Source organism: Arachis hypogaea, chromosome 16 (assembly GCF_003086295.3).
Source record: "Arachis hypogaea cultivar Tifrunner chromosome 16, arahy.Tifrunner.gnm2.J5K5, whole genome shotgun sequence".
NCBI lineage: Eukaryota > Viridiplantae > Streptophyta > Magnoliopsida > Fabales > Fabaceae > Arachis > Arachis hypogaea.
In genome coordinates, this window is record NC_092051.1 from 136,408,137 (window position 1) to 136,428,071 (window position 19,935).

Genomic DNA, 19,935 nt, shown 5'->3' on the forward strand with positions numbered 1-19,935 from the left:
ATTGGATGAAGATCGAAAGCTTTCAAGTAAAATCAAGAGAAAAGATAGAAGAAGAATAATGAAAACTAGTATTGATCCATCAAATTACAACAGAGATTCCTAACCCAATGAAAAGGGTTTAGTTGTTCATAGCTCTGGAAAATGAAAACAAAGATGGAGAATACATGATAAAACTAGAAGTGCAGAGAAAGTAAATACAGAGAGTAATTCTATGCCAAGAGGCTCCCTATATTTTCCAAACTCCCTAAAATAATTCAAAGTTACTCCTATATATACTACTCTTCTACTCTTCTAGTTGGTTCTTCAAGTCTTGGGTCTGGGCCTTTGGATCTTGAGTTTGAAGCAGTTATCTTCTTCATTGGGCTTGGCTTTACTAGCAGAGAGAAATTGTGAAGTGGGCAAAGACTTTAGCTCAGGACGTTAGTGGTGTTAACGTTCAGTGAAAATATGGGTTCGAGAACGTTAGTGACATTCAACTTTTTCACTAACGTTCCTTACCCAAGTAAGAGCCACGTTAACCTCAACGTTAGTGGTACAAACGTTGCCACTAACGTTGCCTCTTTGTCCTTCACGCACGTTATTGGGACTCAACTTTCCCAATAACGTTGAGAAGCCTCCCCCTTCCCAACGTTAGAGTCCACGTTAACTTAGTTAACGTGGCTCTTTTAACGTAGGCTTGCCAACCTTCGAGAACGTTAGTGACACTTAACATTATCACTAACATTCTAGTGTGCCCCTTAGCTCCCACGTTAGAGTCCACGTTAACTAGGTTAACGTGGCTTCTAATGTGGCCATGCTAGCCATCTCCAACGTTAGTGACAAAGTTGAGTGTCACTAACGTTGGTTCAATATTCTCTTATCCACGTTAGCTTCCACGTTAACTAAGTTAACGTGGGAGTTAACGTGGCTCATGGTGGCAATTGTGGGCTCCTTCCAACGTTAGTGACAATGTTGGGTGTCACTAACGTTGGCGTCACCTCCCTTCCTCACGTTAGCTTCCACGTTAACTAGGTTAACGTGGGAGTTAACGTGGCCTAGTGTAACTTGGCCAACGTTAGTGATAATGTTGAATGTCACTAACGTTGGCTTCCCCCCTTTCTTCTTAACGTTAGAGGCCACGTTAACTAAGTTAACGTGGTGACTAACGTGGCCACTTATGAGCTTGGTCCAACGTTAGTGATAATGTTAAGTGTCACTAACGTTGGCTCTATTCCTTTCTTCCACGTTAGAGTTCACGTTAACTTAGTTAACGTGACTCTTAACGTGGGCAATGATGGCTTCGAGAGCGTTATTGGCAATCACTTTTCTCATTAACTTTGCAAGTTACTCCCATTCCACGTTAGTGTTAACGTTAGTGTAACTAACGTAGCCACTAATGTGGTTCTTCTTTGCTTCCCTTGTCCTGAAATCAAGCAATAAAGTGCATCAAAGTTCTAGTCTAAGTCATGGAAAATGCAACATCCAATTTGTCCTTAAATTCATGCAAAATCCTCATGAAATCATGTAAATTGCACAATGCATACTTGAATCAAGATGTAAGTGAATATCTACCCAAAACCAGCTTATTTCCTAAGGAAATGCATGAAACTACCCTAAAAACAGTAAAGAAAAGGTCAGTGAAACTGGCCAAAATGCCCTGGCATTAGTGTTCTACCCAGATAAATTTCCCAACCCTAGAAAATCGCTAATAGTCCACATTAGCGCCGCACGCATCTTGAAAGTGGTTCCCTTATTAGCATCATAAGTTTCAACGCCATCCCAGAGTTGTTTCAACTTAACCACCAGGGGCTCCAAAGAAACATCGATGTCGTTACCCGGCATTTTAGGACCGGGAATAATCATAGATAGTATAAAAGATGTCTGTTTCATGCATAGCCAGGGAGGAAGATTGTACGGAATAAGAATCATAGGCCAAATGGAATACGTGGTACTCATATCTCTGAAAGGATTAAAACCGTCACTTGCTAAAGCTAAGCGAACACTGCGAGCATCGTTGGAAAAAAAAGGATACTTTGCATCAAAGTCTTTCCATGCTTCAGCGTCCCTTGGATGCCTCAAGTACCCATCGTTATTATCTGCCTCTTTATGCCATAACATGTCAGATGAAGTTTTGCTACACATGAATAACCGTTGCAGTCGTGGTATAAGAGGAAAGTAACAGAGAGTCTTTGCTGGGAGAGGCTTTCCATTTTTTCTGACAGGTATTTTTAATTTCGTAACAGAACCCTTTCGCGTCTTCTGCTTCCATCGTGAAGTCCCACACTGCTTGCATTTCGTCGCGTCCTCATCATCACCCCGATACAGCATGCAATCATTCGGGCATGCATCTACCTTTTTGTACTCAATCCCTAACTTTTGGATAGTTTTCTTGATTTCATACAAAGTGGACGGGAATTTGGCTTGCTCAAATGCATCCCGCAATAAGTCCAGAATCATCGACATAGCCTTGTCACTCACACCACACATACACTTAATGTGATAAAACTTCACTAGGAAAGATAATTTTGAGTATTTCGAGCAGCCGGGATATAACTCCTCCGCTCCATCCGCAAGAAGATCGGAAAAATTATGTGCATCGCGACTTGGACCATCGTACAAGTACGACAACTCTATATCATCGTCTTCTACAGGATTCGCTGTTGTGGTCTCCTCACTTCCAGGAGGCATTGTGAAGTTAAATGCCTCGTGCACCATTTGAAGATATGGATTCACCTCGGGTGTAGGTTTCTCAACTATCGGTGTGCAACTAGAGCTCTCCTCAGATGGTTTCTCACCATGACGCAACCACAAAGTATATCCAGCGGGAAAGGGCTTTATCAACAGGTGGTCGTACGCATCCTCTCTTGTTTGCATAAATTGAAACCCACATTGAGGGCATGGACACTTTATCATGTTATCCGACGATGCATTCGCAAATGCAAAGTCTAGGAACATATTAAGTCCTCGTCTATATTCTATGCTATCCCGTGGCTTAAAAATTCAGGTTTTGTCCATATCTATTATACACCAAATATATGGTTTAATAATTAATGTGAAACAACTTTTTCAAAGCTAAAATAATGTTAAGTATCGTACTGTATTCATTCCGCATGATATAAGAAATATCGTTCTAAAAAACATAACATATATGGTAAAATACGTGTGCAACTACGAACACTAAAATTTATACTAAAATGGAGGTAGTTTGCCAATGGAGAGTATGGGAAATTTGTTAAGATACATAATCCAGCAACAAGGAGATAGTTTGCCACCTGAAATAGCTGCAGATTTGGATTCTTTGAGAAGTGCACCAACCTCATCCCTTGTAAGATGATGTGCGGGCAGCTAATGATTTGAATTATGAAAGTTGGAATCTGAATACTCTTTAATTTTTCACTGTCATAATGACTTTTGAGATATTTATTTGTAGTTTTTCATTTTGGTGACTTTATCGGTAGTTTACAGTCATCGATGCACTGAATTCAAATAATTATTATAATGATTCACTTTTGCATATATTTTTGTTTTGTTTCGTGTGTTGTAGTTTGATTGACTGTTAGTTATTTTAATAAGGTAACACAATTGAGTGGAAGAATGTATAAAGTATAAAAGAATTGGCATATATTAGTGTAAGTTCGGATTTTTTTTTTATAAAAAAAAGTGTAACTCTACATTTGGCAGCGGTTTTAAATCCGCTGCTAGATCTTAACAGAATATTTCAACGAATAGCATTTTGCAGCGGTTAACAACCGCTGCTATCTTCAAGCATACATATTCTTACGATTTTGTAGCGGAAAAAACCGCTGCAAAATTATACTGCTGCAAAATACCATTTAGCAGCGGTTGTTCCAGCGGTTGCTATTAATCGCTGCAAACGATTTAGCCGCACGCTATCTTCCGGCGGGTATATCAACCGCTGCTATCCGTTTGACAGCGGTTAAAAACCGCTGCTAATCCTATGCATAACCACTGTTATTTGTCAAATATGGTGTAGTGATTTTTTTCTTATAAAAGTTAGCCTTTTTTTAATTTTAATTTGTTTTTGTTGTTAAAGAGTTTGTCTCAGATATACCTCATCATAGAAGGAGAGATATTGTCCATATTTTTTTATAGATGAAATATATGTTGAACTCTAAAAAATATCAGACAAGACAATAAATAAGTACCTGTAAAATATATTCGGAAGTTTAAGTTAATAATAATTTAAAGAAGAGAGGAAAAACAACTTAAATGAGTATTATATTTTTATGTATGTTATATTTTTTACATTTTTTTATTTTATATAGACTTACTTGTAGAAAAATGAACATTTTTAAATATTTTCAGTTGTCAAGATATTAGTGAAGATGTGATATTTGAAGTTTTAATGTATATTTTAATTACTTCTCTGAATTATTAAGAATGACGTATAAAGAGATTATTTTTCTATTTTACTTAAATGGTTTTATCTATTTGTTTAATTTGTTCTCTAAACTAGATGACAATTATCAAATAATATGAGATGAATTAAATTATAACTATCGAATTATAGGTATAATGGCTGAATTATATACAATAATTTAACATAAATGATATTATTTATGAATCATAAAAATTTTAATATTTTTTTGACTTAATTTTTAAATTATAATTTTTATTGGTCGAATTATAGTGACCAAATTAAATTTTTAGTAGTGGTTGTAGTTTATATATCCTTTTCATTTTTTTTGGTGCTATTAGTTATATCTTTTTATTTATTAGTTACCTATTTTTAAATATATTCTTCATATGATTTAGCTATAAATATATGTGAATTCTGATCTTCAATAAAACCGACTCATATATACTTTCTAATAATTAAAAGTTTTCCCAAATAGTTTATTTATGCAAATGTAAAATAACCTTTTTTTGAAAGATAAGAATTTTCTTTCCAAAAGGTTATTGAAACACGGCCTTAAAAAATATGGAAGAAAGTATGGATAAGCACAACATCCTCGCTAGATAATGTTTAACCACGAGATAAGTACAATTTGTGTTTTTTAGAAATGGCATGTGAACAAATCTTTTAAGTCTAACAAAATCTTATTATATTTGTATTTTTTTAACAGAGTATGCACGTTCACGTTCTTCTTCTCTCTTTTTTTTTTTCTTTCTCGTTTTTTTCTTTTTTTTTTTTGTCTTCTTCTTTTACGTCTTTTACTTTCTTTTTTTTTTTTTTACTTTTCTTCTTTTTTTTTTTCTCTTTCTGTATCTTCTTGTCTTTCTTTTTTCTTATTTTTTATATTTTAAAATTTTATTTTATTTAATAAAAAAGAAAAGAAAAAATAATAAAGAATTACAAGGAAAAAAAATGCATAGAAAACAAAAACTATAAAAAAATTTGTCACGATAAATATATACAATTTTTTATGATAAACACAGATTTTTTATTAGAAAGGTAATATTATCTAACACCATCAAAATCCGGTCAGTAATGGAGAAAGATAACATTACAATAGAGGTTTACAACAACAAAATTTATCTCACTCGGTGAATAGATTACACATATAGAGAATGAATTTTTTATTTTTTTTCATTTAATTATTGTTTTAAAATATGATCTCTCATTAATTATTTTTTAAATGAGACTAAAAAATATATATAAAATATTATACTTAACAAAATAATTAAAAAAATATTGAAAGGATTCATTCCCACATAAACGATATCATTATATTTTAACATGTTTAAATTTATATTGGATTATTTATATGTAGATTTTATTTTACTATCTCATTAAAATTTTTTTGTCTTTTTTTATCTTTAATTATTAGTCTATCTTTCATCTGATTTATCGTTCTAAGCTCACATGGTCAGTTTGTCATTTTTCTGCATATTCAGATCACCTAAGACGAAATAATTTTACTATCTTTTAATAATTGATGTCATTCTAACTTTCTCTTTCATGTCTTTGTTCATTATTATATTATACATTCATTGTGGTCATCACTATCTATTTAAGCATCTTTATTGCAACAACCAAAGTTTATGTTAATGTTCATCCTTCATTGTGTTAGTAAATAAGCTTATGACATTTAAGAGGGGTGAATTGAGTATCCAAAAATCATAATAAATTTTCAGACAAATTAAACAAATTTAAAATGAATATGTGAATAGCTTTGTATTAGTATTTTTTTGAAGGACTTGCAAACGAACTCTAAACACTTATAAGGTTCTCTACTTTTTACAATATTTTATAAATTAAGTAATAGTGAAAATAAAAAAGTTAAAGAGTTGAGAGAAATAAAAATGTCGATATATGCTAGTTCGATCACTTCTCTTGTATCCGACGTCCAATCTTCTCTCACCAGTATTTTTGGAAATGTTTCATTATAATACCAAATTTTAAATGTGCTTGCTAAATCGCAACAAAGAGCACTTTGTATACGTCTGGTAAGAATCGAGTCGCTTAATTAAATAATTTAATTGTTTAAAATAGGATTTAAAAATTTAGAATTTTAATTAAAAAATTTAAATATGATTTTTGGACTTAATAGATTTTTCTGAGTTGAAAAATATAATTTTTTGTAAAAAATTACATAAAAATACGTACCAGTGAGATTGTGTTAAAGTTGTTGATATTGGAATCTTGATGTAGAAATTGTGAAATTGTTGAGTTTACGAAGGATGACTTGATTAAAGTAGATGTTGAATTGATTGAATTGTAATGAAGAGGTAAAATATAGTATTTGGTAGTGTTTTGTGGTGAAATTAAGTAGGCTTTGATTTTGTTTGATTGTGAGTTTTGAAAGTTTGAGAATCTAGCTAACTTTTGGTAAAAATCAAAAGAGTAAAGTATCGTTTTTGTCCCCAACGTTTGGGATAAGTCCTATTTGTGTCCCTAACGTTTAAATCGTTCTATTTGTATCCCTAACGTTTATAAAAGTGATTCAATGTTATCCTACTATCAATTATACTAACAAATCAGATTATATTTTTCAATTATTCTCACTTGAATGTATTCATTCTCAATTAGATCTCACTTGGATGTGTTCGATTTTAATATTATACCCACTCTTTGTGTTTAGATTCAATTATGTCCCTAGAAAAGTGAATTATGTAAATGTTGTAGGAATTAGTTTCAACTTTTGATGAGCTATTTTTCGGAGTGGATCATCAATTCTATCCCAGACATTTGTATTCTAACTTCAAGAAGAGATTTTTAAAACTCAAACTAAAGCGTTCATGATGTGTAATTGACGGCAGGATAACATTGAATCACTTTTACAAACGTTAGGGATACAATTAGGACAATTTAAACGTTAGGGACACAAATAGGATTTACCCCAAACGTTAGAGACAAAAATGATACTTTACTCAAATCAAAATTTTAGTGAACTTTGGCGGATTATAACTTGAAACTTAGTTTTCAAAATTGGTTGAAATTTATCTTAAATTAAAGTTCATTTAAAGATCTTTAAATTGATATAAAGTTTGAGGAAAAATAGAATTTTGTAGAAGAAGTTATGAACGTTTAAAGTTTGGTATTTAAAACTAATTTCTGCAACTTTACAGAATTTTGTAAATCTGGGATGGCATGCATATGCGGATGGGCCAAAAGCAGGGATGCGTACGCGGCCTCCTGCCCATACGCGGGTGATGGTTTCTGTCCAGCACCCCGCGTACACGACTCATGAATGCGTACGCCTGATGGTCCAAAACTGAAGTGTGCGTACGCACACTTGGGCATGCGTATGCACGGATCCTGTTTTGCTGAAAAATGATTTTTTTTTTCATTTTTAAGGGGTTCTCTTACTTTCTACACTTTCTTAAATTGCTGTTTGAGATGGCTACCTAGTATTTAGGCTCTAAGGCCATTAGAGATGAGTTAGTTTGTTGAATTTAGTAATTTTCTATCATGAATTAGAAAACAGAGCCTTAGATTTCTAGAGTACTGAGGATGGATTAGTTGTGTGGGTTGGAAGGGTATTGTATGGATGATGAGTATGATGAGCTGTGGGAATGTGAATTGATAATATTGTGGTGAGTCTGGGACTCAAAGAATAATGATGAATCTATGAATATTGAAAGTGATCACTGAGGAATATGGATATACTGTTTATTACTGGTATTGCTGAGAAGCTATGCGCCTGGCAAGAATGGTTGGTTAATCTCGCTTGTCAAGGTTGCGACGACAGCGTAAGGGCAGTGGTTAGTTCCGCTTACGTTGAGACGTGAGATCTGTGGCTGAGTATCCCGCTCGCATCCTTTCGGAATTATAAGAGTGTGCGCGGACACTATATCCCTGGACCGTGTGCCGGGCACGATATCCCTGGGGGTACCCATTTTATTCGTGACTGAAAGGCAACATCTCCATAGAGATGTGTCGGGTTGGCAGTTGAACCAACAATGTGATATCACAGCCAATATGGCAGGCATTCATCATGTGCATCTTCTATATGGTTGCTTCCTTTGTTTACTTTCATAATATGCCTAATTGTATAACATGCTTAATTGCTTTTTGATTTACCTGCTATACTTGATAATTACTTGTACTTTACTTGTATGAATTATTTGTGTTTTCTACTGGGATTGAGGAGGTTCGGTAAGCGGTGACGATGGGATCGCATGGCGGTTAGGCTGGTGAAGGCTGTGGGACAGCGGTGTAAATGTTAGACTAGAAATCCCCTAAATTAGATTACCTCATTTTATTATGATTTTAAAGTTATGGTTTTAAATTTAGTTATGATTTAAGTTTGAATCTTATGATTGATATGAAGTTCTAGGATTGCCTCTAGCGTCCCGGAGTCTTATATCTTACCATACTGAGAACCTCCGGTTCTTATACCATATTCTTTTGTTGTTTTTCAGATGCAGGTCGTAACCTACCTCGGTAAGTTACGAGATGGTGACAGAGCTGAGAATCTTGATTATCTTTTGGAATCTTTTGATTACTTCTGTTTTTAGTACTCTCGCTTTTGTATCTTTATTTGCCTTAGAGGCTAACTTTGAGAGAGATATGTTGTACACTGTTTTAACTTTCAAAATTCTATATGTCTGTATATAACTAGTCGGCCTAAACTCTGCGGGCCGAGGCTAGTATATTATGATTATTATACTCTTATATATACTTATGCTTTATTATCTTGTATATATACCTTGTACCTTTATGCTTTTAGCTTCGTGTGAACGTTTGCGCTTTTGAAACTCTGTTTTTGAGCTTATTTCTTCATTAGGCTTCTAGAATTACTATTTCTTTCTATATATATTATTGTATAAGCCTTAGAATTATCGTGACCTTTAGTTATCCTTTGCTTTATAGCATGAGGTAATAAGGCTTAGAGTAATTAGGGTGTTACACGTCTCACATAATTTATCACCATTCGTATATTAAGTTATTCAACTTAGAAACACTAGCTAGCTCTAGGAATTTGAAGCAATTCCAACTTTAAGTATGTTTTACTTGAGTACTTAACATACCTCTTCGATATCCTTTCTAATTACAGTGTATAGCAAGTCTCGCACTATGAAAAATTACACTCCAAATCACTCAAACAAAAAAAGATATACAATTCTTCTTTCACAATGAATAGAAAGCAAAAATTTGAAAATTTTTTTAGGAAGAATATGTGTTTAAAAATAAGTTTAATGAACCAAATTTTGAATAGGAAAAACAACAATTTGTACTCATGAACTTTACGAACGTTGACAAAAGTATCCATTAAAGAAAGAAACTAATGTTATACCCATGAAAGATGAGTTCCGTACGACAAAAATATCCAAATCCTAATTTTTTGTTGACTTTTTAATAGAATACTCAAATTACCCCTACCTTTTATCTTCAACCTCAACTCCACACCATCTCTACTTTCTCTCCAAATTCCAACGCCTCCGAAGTCTCCAAAAATAACAATACAAGACTTAAATGTAAGGCACAATTAATTCAAATATATTGTACAAGTATTAGAATGAGAATGAGAATTACCTTCTCATGCGAGGATAGGAATTGGAGACGAGGACAAAATCGATAATTAGGGCATCGACTCGAACTTTGCGCTTGTCAAGGCCTTTGTAGGAGGAGAAGAAGAAAGAGTTCCTGCTACCATGGCCCGTTGGAGATGGCGAACATCGTTCAATAGAGCTATGTCAGTTTCTACCATGGAAGGAGAGCTCCTCTGGCAAGGGCAAGGGCTGAGGAGCAACAGTTTCGGCGAAGAAGTGGAAGATGAGGGTTGAGATCGTATATAGGTGCGGTCATTGATGCTTACAGAACGACCCATGAGAACAATGGCGTAAGAGTCATCGTCGTCCAGATTATCATCTTGCAAGTCCTCCCTTTTGAGACAAATCTTAATACCAAGTCTCTCAGAGAGCTTAGGAGTGAGCTGAAGAGGTAAGACCCAAAGACGTGGTGGAGACACTGACAACAACGGATCTTCAACGGCAGAGGAAGAGGGAGTTGTGGTGATTTCATTGGCGACAGCTGAGTGTGGGTTGGTGAGGATGGCGGCGATAAAGTAGCGGGGGTGGTGACGGAGGGGTTGTTTCTGGAGGACGGAGGAGCTGGAGATGATAGGATTTAGGAAAAAAAGAAATAGTGTGAAGTTGAGGTTAAAGATAAAGAAGTAATTTAAAAATTCTATTAAAAGGTTAACAAAAAATTAGAATTTAAATATTTTTGTCATATGAAATCTATTTTTTTATGAATATAATGTTAATTTTTCTTTTTACGGATATTTTTATCAACATTCACAAAATTTATGAATACAAATAATTGTGTTTTCCTTTTGAATATCTCTTAAATTTAGACAAAAATTCACTTTGAAATGTATAGAAATTGATATGAAACCTTAAGAATATTTAGAAGAAGGACTAAATATCCTATAAGGCTTCAACACATGAATTTATAGCTATGTGACACCTAAGAGACGTTGCATACTTGCATGATTAACGAAAATGAGCTATTTTATCAAAACTATCCGTTAACAACTTTTTTATCATAGAAATTAAAGAATAGATTCTTTCATCAAGCAACTGATTCTGTACTAGCCGTTATAAGAAAATTTTGAATTTTCAAATGAAGGAATGGACCGTGTCCTCCCTTCCGGCCTTCCCTCCTCTACTACCATGTCGGCATTCCTCTGCTTCGTTCCATAGTGCAGTGCCTTTGCCTTCAACCGCCAACGCCTCAATTAACTCTTTCTTCTTTTATTGTTGGTATATCCAACCATTATCTTTCTTCTCCTCTACAATAGATATTGTAGGATAGGATTTAGATCCAACTCGAATTTTATTCGCAGGTTAAAATTTTTATATAAATTCAATTCTACTTTATTCGTGACCCGCAGGTTGAGAATATCTCAACTCTAACCCTACCAATTTTTAACACGCAGATTACTAAAAAAATATAATATTATTATATAACTTGATGATAATTTAAAATATAATTGATTTTTATGTAAAAAAATGTATTAAATTATCAATTAATAATATTCTCTTAATGTCTAAGGATCTTTTGCATTTAGTGAGAGGTCTTTAGTTTAACATTCACTTGAAACATATTTTTATATAAGTATATAACATATACATAATTACATATATAGGATACGAATTGGTGGGTTGGGTTGAGGCTCAACTCGCACGAAAACCCTATCCACACCCTATCCGACCGGATTGGATTGGATTGATATCCACAGATAAGATGTATATTGCGACCAAAGTTGCGAGAACCGGACCGGTCAATAAACCGGTGAGGACACTGGTTCAATGGTTTACTGGTTCGACCAGAGTTCAACCGGAGTTCAACTGGTTTAATTAAATATTAAATAAAATTATTAAAAAAACTATATATAATTTTGAATATATAAATTTAATAATTTCTAACTTAATAAAATTTAAAATTTCACAATTTTACATCATAAATTCTCCATAATTTAATATTAAAAGTTCACAAACAACTTCAATCATCAAAGTTCATAACAAAAAACAACCATTTCTCCAAGGCATGACCCAAATTGCTTCCATTTACACAACATGCAACGATCATATCAATCAAAATCAAAATCAAAGTTTTATTACTCAACGAGAACCATAGTTCACTTGAGCTGCAACTATTCATAACTAAATATGCATTAACAAACATGTTGAATAATGATAAGCGCATGTGAAGGATCATCAGGAACAATAATAATAATAATCATAAGGAGCAGCATGTGAAGAGGATCAAGAAAGGGATAGAGATAGAATTAGACCAATGATTAATGTTCCAATTTGCACCTAGGTCAAAGGCAGTGCCTTGCCACCTCTTTTTCCACTCAAGAAAGGAAGATTAGAGAGTAAAAAAAATAAAAGAAAGATTTTGGAGTATTCATAAGTTTGTTTAGTTTGATCCTCCTTATTAGTCCTCAGAGTTCTTCTCAAATGAATTTCCTTATTTGTTTTTATGATCAAATTATGCTTTCATGCTTATTAGGCTAGTTGTTAATTTAGATGGATATGAGAGACTTAGAATGTAAATTCTAACTTATGTATAATCATATGGAATGTGCATTCCCTTGTGATGTCACTAGAGGCCAGAAATATTTGATGTTCTGCATGTGAGTAGCTAATTAGGAAAGAAGTGGGGGTCATCTCACATGATGGATGCAGAATTCTTCAAATAAGTGAGTCCCACATGGCTGCTTGATCCATCAACCTCAAAGATCTGATCAATCGACACAATATTAATGAGTGAGTGGTGCAACAATTCAGTTTTAGGAAAAAAGCATAGTTGAATAAAATTCAGCTCAGACTTACAACAACATCCAAGTTCCATAGAGAAGCGCGGGTTCCACAACAAACAATAACTTCAGAAAAAACAATCATGAACGGAAAATCAGATTCCAATATAAACAAAACCAAAATTATGAACAGATACCAAAATCATGAATCCAAAATAACCTTAGAAAATCATGAACAAATACCAAAATCATGAAGTTCAGTAAATCAGAAAATCATGAACAGATACCAAAATCATGAACAGAAAATCAGAAGGCAGCGAGGAGGAATAACAGAGTATTACTTACCGGCGGCGAACAACGGCGTCGACAGAGGAGGCGAGGTCGGCAATGACAAGGACGCGGTGGAGGCTGCGGTGGTCAAACCCATCGCTACTGTGGCTGCGGAACGTGGTGGCTGCGGGACGCGGTGGCGGTGGGCTGCTCGATTGGTGGGGGTGGCTGCAATGGTTCTCAGAGAAGAGAGGAGATATGAGTGTGAATTGGTGATTAGGGTTCAGTCGTTCAGACTTCAGCACTTCAGCGTTTAGCCTTTCTTCTTTTTTTTTTTTTTTTTTTTTAATTTTTATAAGCTAAACGACGACGTTTCAGAGGGTGTATTTCCGAACCAGAAACCCTCAAAAAAATCGAACGATTCTACCGGTTCACCGGTTAATCGCCAGTTATACCGATTTTCACTAATTTTTTGCCATGCGGTTTATAGGCTTATCCGGACCGGCTAGGTGACCTGTTTCCGATTAACCCGGTTGAACCGGTCGGTCCGGTTCGATTTTCAGATCCATGATTGCGACCCCTACTCCTCCACCTCAATCGTACTCCAACTAGTAATTTATCTCGATTTTTTCTTAAAAAATAGAGTAAAGTATCGTTTTTGTCCCCAACGTTTGGGGTAAGTCATATTTGTGTCCCTAACGTTTAAATCGTCCTATTTGTATCCTTAACGTTTATAAAAGTGATTCAATGTTATCCTACTATCAATTATACTAACAAATCAAATTATATTTTTCAATTATTCTCACTTGGATGTATTCATTCTCAATTAGGTCTTAGTTGGATGTGTTCGATTTTAATATTATACCCACTATTTGTGTTTAGATTCAATTATGTCCCTAGAAAAGTGAATTATGTAGATATTGTAGGAATTAGTTTCAATATTTGATAAGTTATTTTTCGAAGTAGATCATCGATTCTATCCTAGACATTTGTATTCTAACTTCAAGAAGAGATTTTTAAAACTCAAACTAAAGCGCTCATGATGTGTAATTGACGGCAGAATAACATTGAATCATTTTTACAAATGTTAGGGATACAAATAGGATGATTTAAACGTTAGGAACACAAATAGGATTTACCCAAAACGTTGGGGATAAAAACGATACTTTACTCTAAAAAATATTTACTATTTTTTGTTGTTAATTGTTGGTAAATTTAATTTGATTTAATTTTTTTATATTTTGAATTTGATTTATGTAGGCAAACTAAAGATTGATTCTGTTATCTCTTGGTAATGCTCAGGTCTGGATTTAGCCTTAATTTTTCTCTGGTAATTAAATTACTCCTAAAGGTATTCGGACATTACATATTGTAATACCTTATAACATGTAATGAACAAATAAATAACAAAGATCAAATATAAAACCATAATTTAATTGGAACAATCAATTAATTCAATTTTTATTTTATTTAGGTTAAAAACACTAAACAAAATACACACACACGCAAAAATGGTTGTAATCCTTTACGAAAAACTCAATATTAGTCACAATTGTTTTAACCAATATTATCTGCAAAAAGTTATTAATTTAAAAACTTTTAAAGAATTACGATTTTCGTGCATCACTGGAACAAAAACACTAGTTTCCAATAGTTCTTCCACTAGAAAATACCTTCACCAAAAAGAAAAAAAAATATAATTATTTACCAAATGAGATTATTAAGATGAAAGTCACATAAATAGAGTTAAATTATTGAATAATCAAGTTGCTCAATTGATTTATGGGAATGGTGTCAAATACCACTATGGAGTCCTTTTACAAGAGTGTGTTATAGGAAGTGGAGGATCTGACAATGAACCATTTAATATGCGATTAGCAATCCATCGATTTGCTGCCTCAGTGTAGTGCACACCATCCCAGCTAATGTACTTTGACGGATCTTTACAAGAACCAGCATAAATTTCTTTACCTTTAATCATTGCTTTGTTCCCACAATTTACATGGTACCCATCCTCATGATAACCACAACAAATTTCTGAAGGATCAACAAATCCTGCAATTACATATACAATTAACTATATATTAAGTTGTGATTTTTTTTTTTTAAAAAAAAGAGACCAAACCAATATAATTAATTAATGGAGATTAAACTAACATATATTGATGAGAAATGTTAGATACTTAATATTTTTTATATTTACTCTATGTTTATGATAACATTAATTATTTTTTTATTTTTTTGAGAAAAATGACACCTCCTCTATTTTTAAAATATACACTTTTCTTTTCTGCAATAGTTAAATAAAATACAGTTTAATCGATTTGGCTAAAATACTCTTCAATAATCATTATTATAATTATATATTAGTAAAATTTAATTTATTTTTAATATTTTAACTTGTTACAAAAATATTTAATTTAAATCTTTTTATATATTTCATGATTAATGATAAAATATTAAAAATAAATAAAATTTATTACTTTAACAATAAATATATTATTATTACTATTACATAATATAAAATATTTTAACTTTGTACAAAAATATTTGATCTAAAATTTTTATATATTTCATGATTAATGATAACATATTGAAAATAAATAAAATATAATTTAATATTATTTTTTTTACTCTACAGTAATATTAATAATAATATAAAATATATATTACTAATAATGTAATAAATTTTATTTATTTTTAATATTTTTATTAATCATAAAATATATAAAAAATTTTGAATTAAATATTTTTGTAACAAATTAAAATATTAATGATAAATAAAATTTATACAATAATAATAAGTATTTATTTATATTATTGTTTCTTTTTTTGAATCAATAAAATAATTATCACTAATTTTTATATATATAATTATTGAAAAGTATTTTAATTAAATAAACTAAAATGTATGCTATTTAATTTTTGTAAAAAATGGAGTGTATATCTTAGAAATAGAGTAAAGAAGAGTATTATTTAAATATCTTACACGAGAAGTAAATATCTTTTTATTAAAATTATAATAGAAATTTATGTATAATGATTTTTTATATAAAATTAATAGTTAAAAATTATTAAATAATTTAATATATTTAACTAAATTAATATTTAAAAATTTTTATCTATTAATTTTAAGCAAAAACAATATCACGTGAGTTTTTCCATAAAAAATTTTACCCTAATCGCGCGTTTCTCTGTATTTATATTGAAGTCTTCAATCAAAAGTCAAAACATAGTAACATGTCAAGAATCACCATTTTAATTTATTATATTTTGGGAATAATGCCGTTCTACACTATGTCCATTATATTGTCTGCCAATTCATTTTGTCATTATATCGGTGCTCTACATTTATCTGTGGCAATGTCTGGTATTATGTGTAACATGTCTTCGTTAATCATATATTAGTCTTTTGAAAAAAAAAAAAAAAAAAACAAGAACCATTTAGTATAAGAAATGCATTCAAGTATATGTATGTAAAGAAACGACATGATGAAGTAAATTTCAAATTTATTGTAAGTAATAACCAAATTTTGTATTTGGCAAGAGGGTTATGCATTTAATTTTTAAATTTTTTTGGAAATATTTAAATTAATCATATTTTACAAAAAATGTAAAATTTTAAAGATGTAAAATTTTTAATTTTTTAATCATATTTACAAAAAATCACATCAAAATTTAATTTATAAAGTTCTTTTTGAGAATTTATATATAATATTCTGTTATTTTAATTATATTTTTAAATCTTTCTAACATATTTTTCGTTCATAATTTTTTAAATTATTTTTGTTAATAATATAATTTTCAGGTATCAGTTTAATCGTTTATCCTAAATTATATTGATATACATTATGACATGTACTAAAAAACAAACGGGGTCAACACGCATTTCATGTAATTTTGGAAAATAAGTCCAGGAAAAAAAAAAACTTTGAAGTTCAACATTTTAAGTATCATTTTTTTTTCATTTAGAATTGGTTTTTAAAATTTTTTTGGTATTCATACCAGCACGTATCCATAGAGAACAAGGTGAAAACCGAAGAGAATTCACAAATGGGGAACAAGGGACGTGAGCTCATTTTTATGGAATATTATCATTACAATCCCTAATAAGAAATTCAATTCAGATGGATGAAAAATTAAAAGAAGAGTTACCTTCTCTTTTGGAGTTGCTGATGAGCTCATACTTAGCAGAGAACATGTCCACGTATGTTAAAGATGCATCTGGATACTGTGCCCTCAATTTGAGGACTCCATCCTTGAGCTTACTATTGAAATCTTTGGCTATGTTGTTTGCATATATGACACACCCGTTTTCATCAACTGACCCAGAAACCGCAATGTCGTTTTCTTTTTGGTTTTCTACTGTATTTTCTTTTCTAGGCCAAAAATGTAAACTCCATTTAAAAGTTTGAACTGGAGTATTATTATTTGCATTGTGCTTAGGCATGCTCAGTGGCAAGCAACCAATTGGACCCGTGTTATGTATCCAAAATACCCTTGCTCCTTGTTCATATAATATCTAACATAGGTACACTTAAATTAGTGTTTGCCAAACACAAAAAAATACAGAGAGAAGGAAAAAGTCGGTGCTATTGCCTCATTTAATTATCATAAATGAATAACATACTTTCTAAATATTATAAAATGTATAGGTATGGTATGGTATGCCATGTTAAGATTCAGAAAATAGAAATATTATAATATTTTATTTTATTTTAATATATTACCTGACAAAATTTTTTTTTATGAAAATTCCCAATCCCAAAAAAGACTTTCTAAGCTGTCCCGTTGAATAATTTCTCTATTACAAAAAGTAGCATTAAACTTTTGTTAATTTTTTCCCAGCTAAAGCACAGGTTAACAAAATGCACAAAATGAAACTTAAAAAATACTGTGCGTAATGGATGTATTTGTGTATAAATATATATATTATTTAATTTATTTTTAAGATATATTTTATATATATATATATATATTAATAATTGGTTTTAGTGACAGATTTTAGCGTGACTTTTACCTTAATTTGCTTTAAAAAATTTTCAAGCATGTCAGAGATGAGTGCTTGGGAATCTTGGTGGCCCATGCCAAGAGCGATATCATTTTGCCCAATATCAAATGTGTAGATGGCTTTGGCGAACTCCTCTGGCCTCGGAAAGTTAACCGTGTAAGGATTTTCCTTCTCTGCAAATCACAGCTACATTATAATCCTAATTATATATAATTTAACAATTATGCATATGATGGTAAAATAGAAAACCTTGGTTGAAGAACTTGGCGGTGCGAGCCTTAAACTGGACAAACTGGGCAGTTTGGATTTCGAGTGTGAAAGGAGAACCGCCATCAAAGTAGGTCCTGTTTTGTCGCCTAATGGTTGATGATCCTGCACCAAAGTTTGCGCCATGCCTATAGCTTGTTCCAATTGAATCTATGTATGCACTCAAGTACGGGAAACCAAGCTTCTCCGCTGCATATAATAGTATATACAAGTAATCCATAGTTAGCATCTTTAATATAGTTTTTTCAACAGACTTGATTGGTCAAATGGTTAGTTCACTGAACTGTATAAACAAAATGTTGGATTTTCAAAAGTTATTTTGTGTATGCAGTAACACATTCATCACTAATAATATATATATTACCTTTAAGGATAAAAAAAAGTGATGATGAAGAGAACAGTAATAATCTAAGATCTATGAAAAAGGGGGTACTGGTGGCAATACTCTTGAAAACCAGGCTTTTGGAGGAGTTGTAATTATACATATCCAAACAAATTCAACGTGAAATCGCATATGGATCCCCCGAAAAAATAAAAAATCATAACTAGTGTTTTAATAAACTCAGAAGAAGCATAGAACACAAGCATCAGCAAGAATATTACCAATGAAATCTATAATAAGGCGTCCATCAGAAGCTCTGCCAGCAGCATCATGGAAGAAAGTCTGACCATATGGCAAAATAGCAGGGTAAAATGCAGACGACATGCAACCAGTGTCTGAATTGGAATCACCGAAGTTGAATATAGCTGGAAAATCACAAGCTGGGCTTGCGGGTTTTGGTTCCTCTGCTATTACACTAGGAAACCACGGGAGTATTAGTAACAGAACAAATCCAAACTCAGTTATTAGAGGGCCCATTATTATTGTCCCTACGCTCGCACAAATAATAGGATGCTTCACGTACTCCTCTATTTATACTCATCTTTGCCATCTTGGACACAACATTGTCGCTTTTATTCTAATATATTCTTTGAAGAGAAATCGAGAAAATGACGCCTCCCTTATTGGAAGATATCTAAATGGCATTTTTTGCTTTCTATTTTAAAAAAAGTAAATAATTACTTTTTATTACGAAAGATTTTACTATTCACAAAATTAACCATGAAAAAAATTAAATTGATGTTATACATATGAAAAATTAATATCGTTTGATAAAAATATCCGATCACTAAATTTAACATTGATTCTATTAAAAATTTTATAAAATTCTCAAAATATTCTTTTTATTACCTTCTCTTTCCTAATTTTAGGAAAAGTTTAAGGGCAACAATTTTATTAAATTTTGGCTAGCATGTAACAAATAAAAGAGAAGTGAGTAATCCTACACTATTGGATGAAATCTCACACCATTAAAAACATAATTGATGACTACAAATCACAAAAGTTGCTGCCCCTAACACTCCTCATTCTTTAATCTAACTGAATCTATCATCCAATCCTAATAAGTAATAACAATCCTATAATCCCTCACTTTATTTCCCTCGTTCTTCTTCAATCACCACTTTCGGTTACTTAACTCTCAACTGTCATTCTCGCTGGCTCAGCCTCTAATGAAGGCCAAAGTGTGGGTTTGAAATTTTCGTTATAAGTATAGTTCCAAACCAACAATTGACCCTAATCAAAGTTTAATTCAAAGATGTCACAACCAACACAAAATAACCGAAAATTTTAAATTCCAGGTCGTTCTCCCTAAGAATTGCAATGAAGTGCTCAATTATTGGCTATGAGAA

At 32.0% G+C, this 19,935-nt stretch overlaps 2 protein-coding genes across 2 annotated transcripts; both read right to left on the bottom strand.

Moving 5' to 3' along the window:
* Positions 1-1,650: 1,650 nt before the first annotated feature.
* LOC112757641 (uncharacterized) lies at positions 1,651-2,934 on the bottom strand. Its single transcript, XM_025806194.1, has one exon. The coding sequence runs from the start codon at positions 2,932-2,934 to the stop codon at positions 1,651-1,653; it is 1,284 nt and encodes a 427-aa protein (XP_025661979.1).
* Positions 2,935-14,677: 11,743 nt separating this feature from the next.
* LOC112755179 (GDSL esterase/lipase At5g14450) lies at positions 14,678-19,098 on the bottom strand. Its single transcript, XM_025803100.2, has 5 exons — positions 18,808-19,098; positions 18,187-18,393; positions 17,947-18,110; positions 17,082-17,448; positions 14,678-14,981 (listed from the first exon to the last, which is right to left on the bottom strand). The coding sequence occupies exons 1-5, from the start codon at positions 19,061-19,063 to the stop codon at positions 14,731-14,733; spliced, it is 1,245 nt and encodes a 414-aa protein (XP_025658885.1). The 5' UTR covers positions 19,064-19,098; the 3' UTR covers positions 14,678-14,730.
* Between the last annotated feature and the right edge of the window lie 837 nt (positions 19,099-19,935).

Excerpts from the sequence above, each read along its gene's own strand:
- LOC112757641 (XM_025806194.1), bottom strand. The coding sequence starts at position 2,934 with ATGTTCCTAGACTTTGCATTTGCGAATGCATCGTCGGATAACATGATA.
- LOC112755179 (XM_025803100.2), bottom strand. The coding sequence starts at position 19,063 with ATGGGCCCTCTAATAACTGAGTTTGGATTTGTTCTGTTACTAATACTC. Across the intron at positions 18,111-18,186 it reads CGCCAAGTTCTTCAACCAAG|AGAAGGAAAATCCTTACACG; the intron begins GTTTTCTATTTT and ends TGTGATTTGCAG. Across the intron at positions 17,449-17,946 it reads ATTTTTTAAAGCAAATTAAG|ATATTATATGAACAAGGAGC; the intron begins GTAAAAGTCACG and ends TACCTATGTTAG.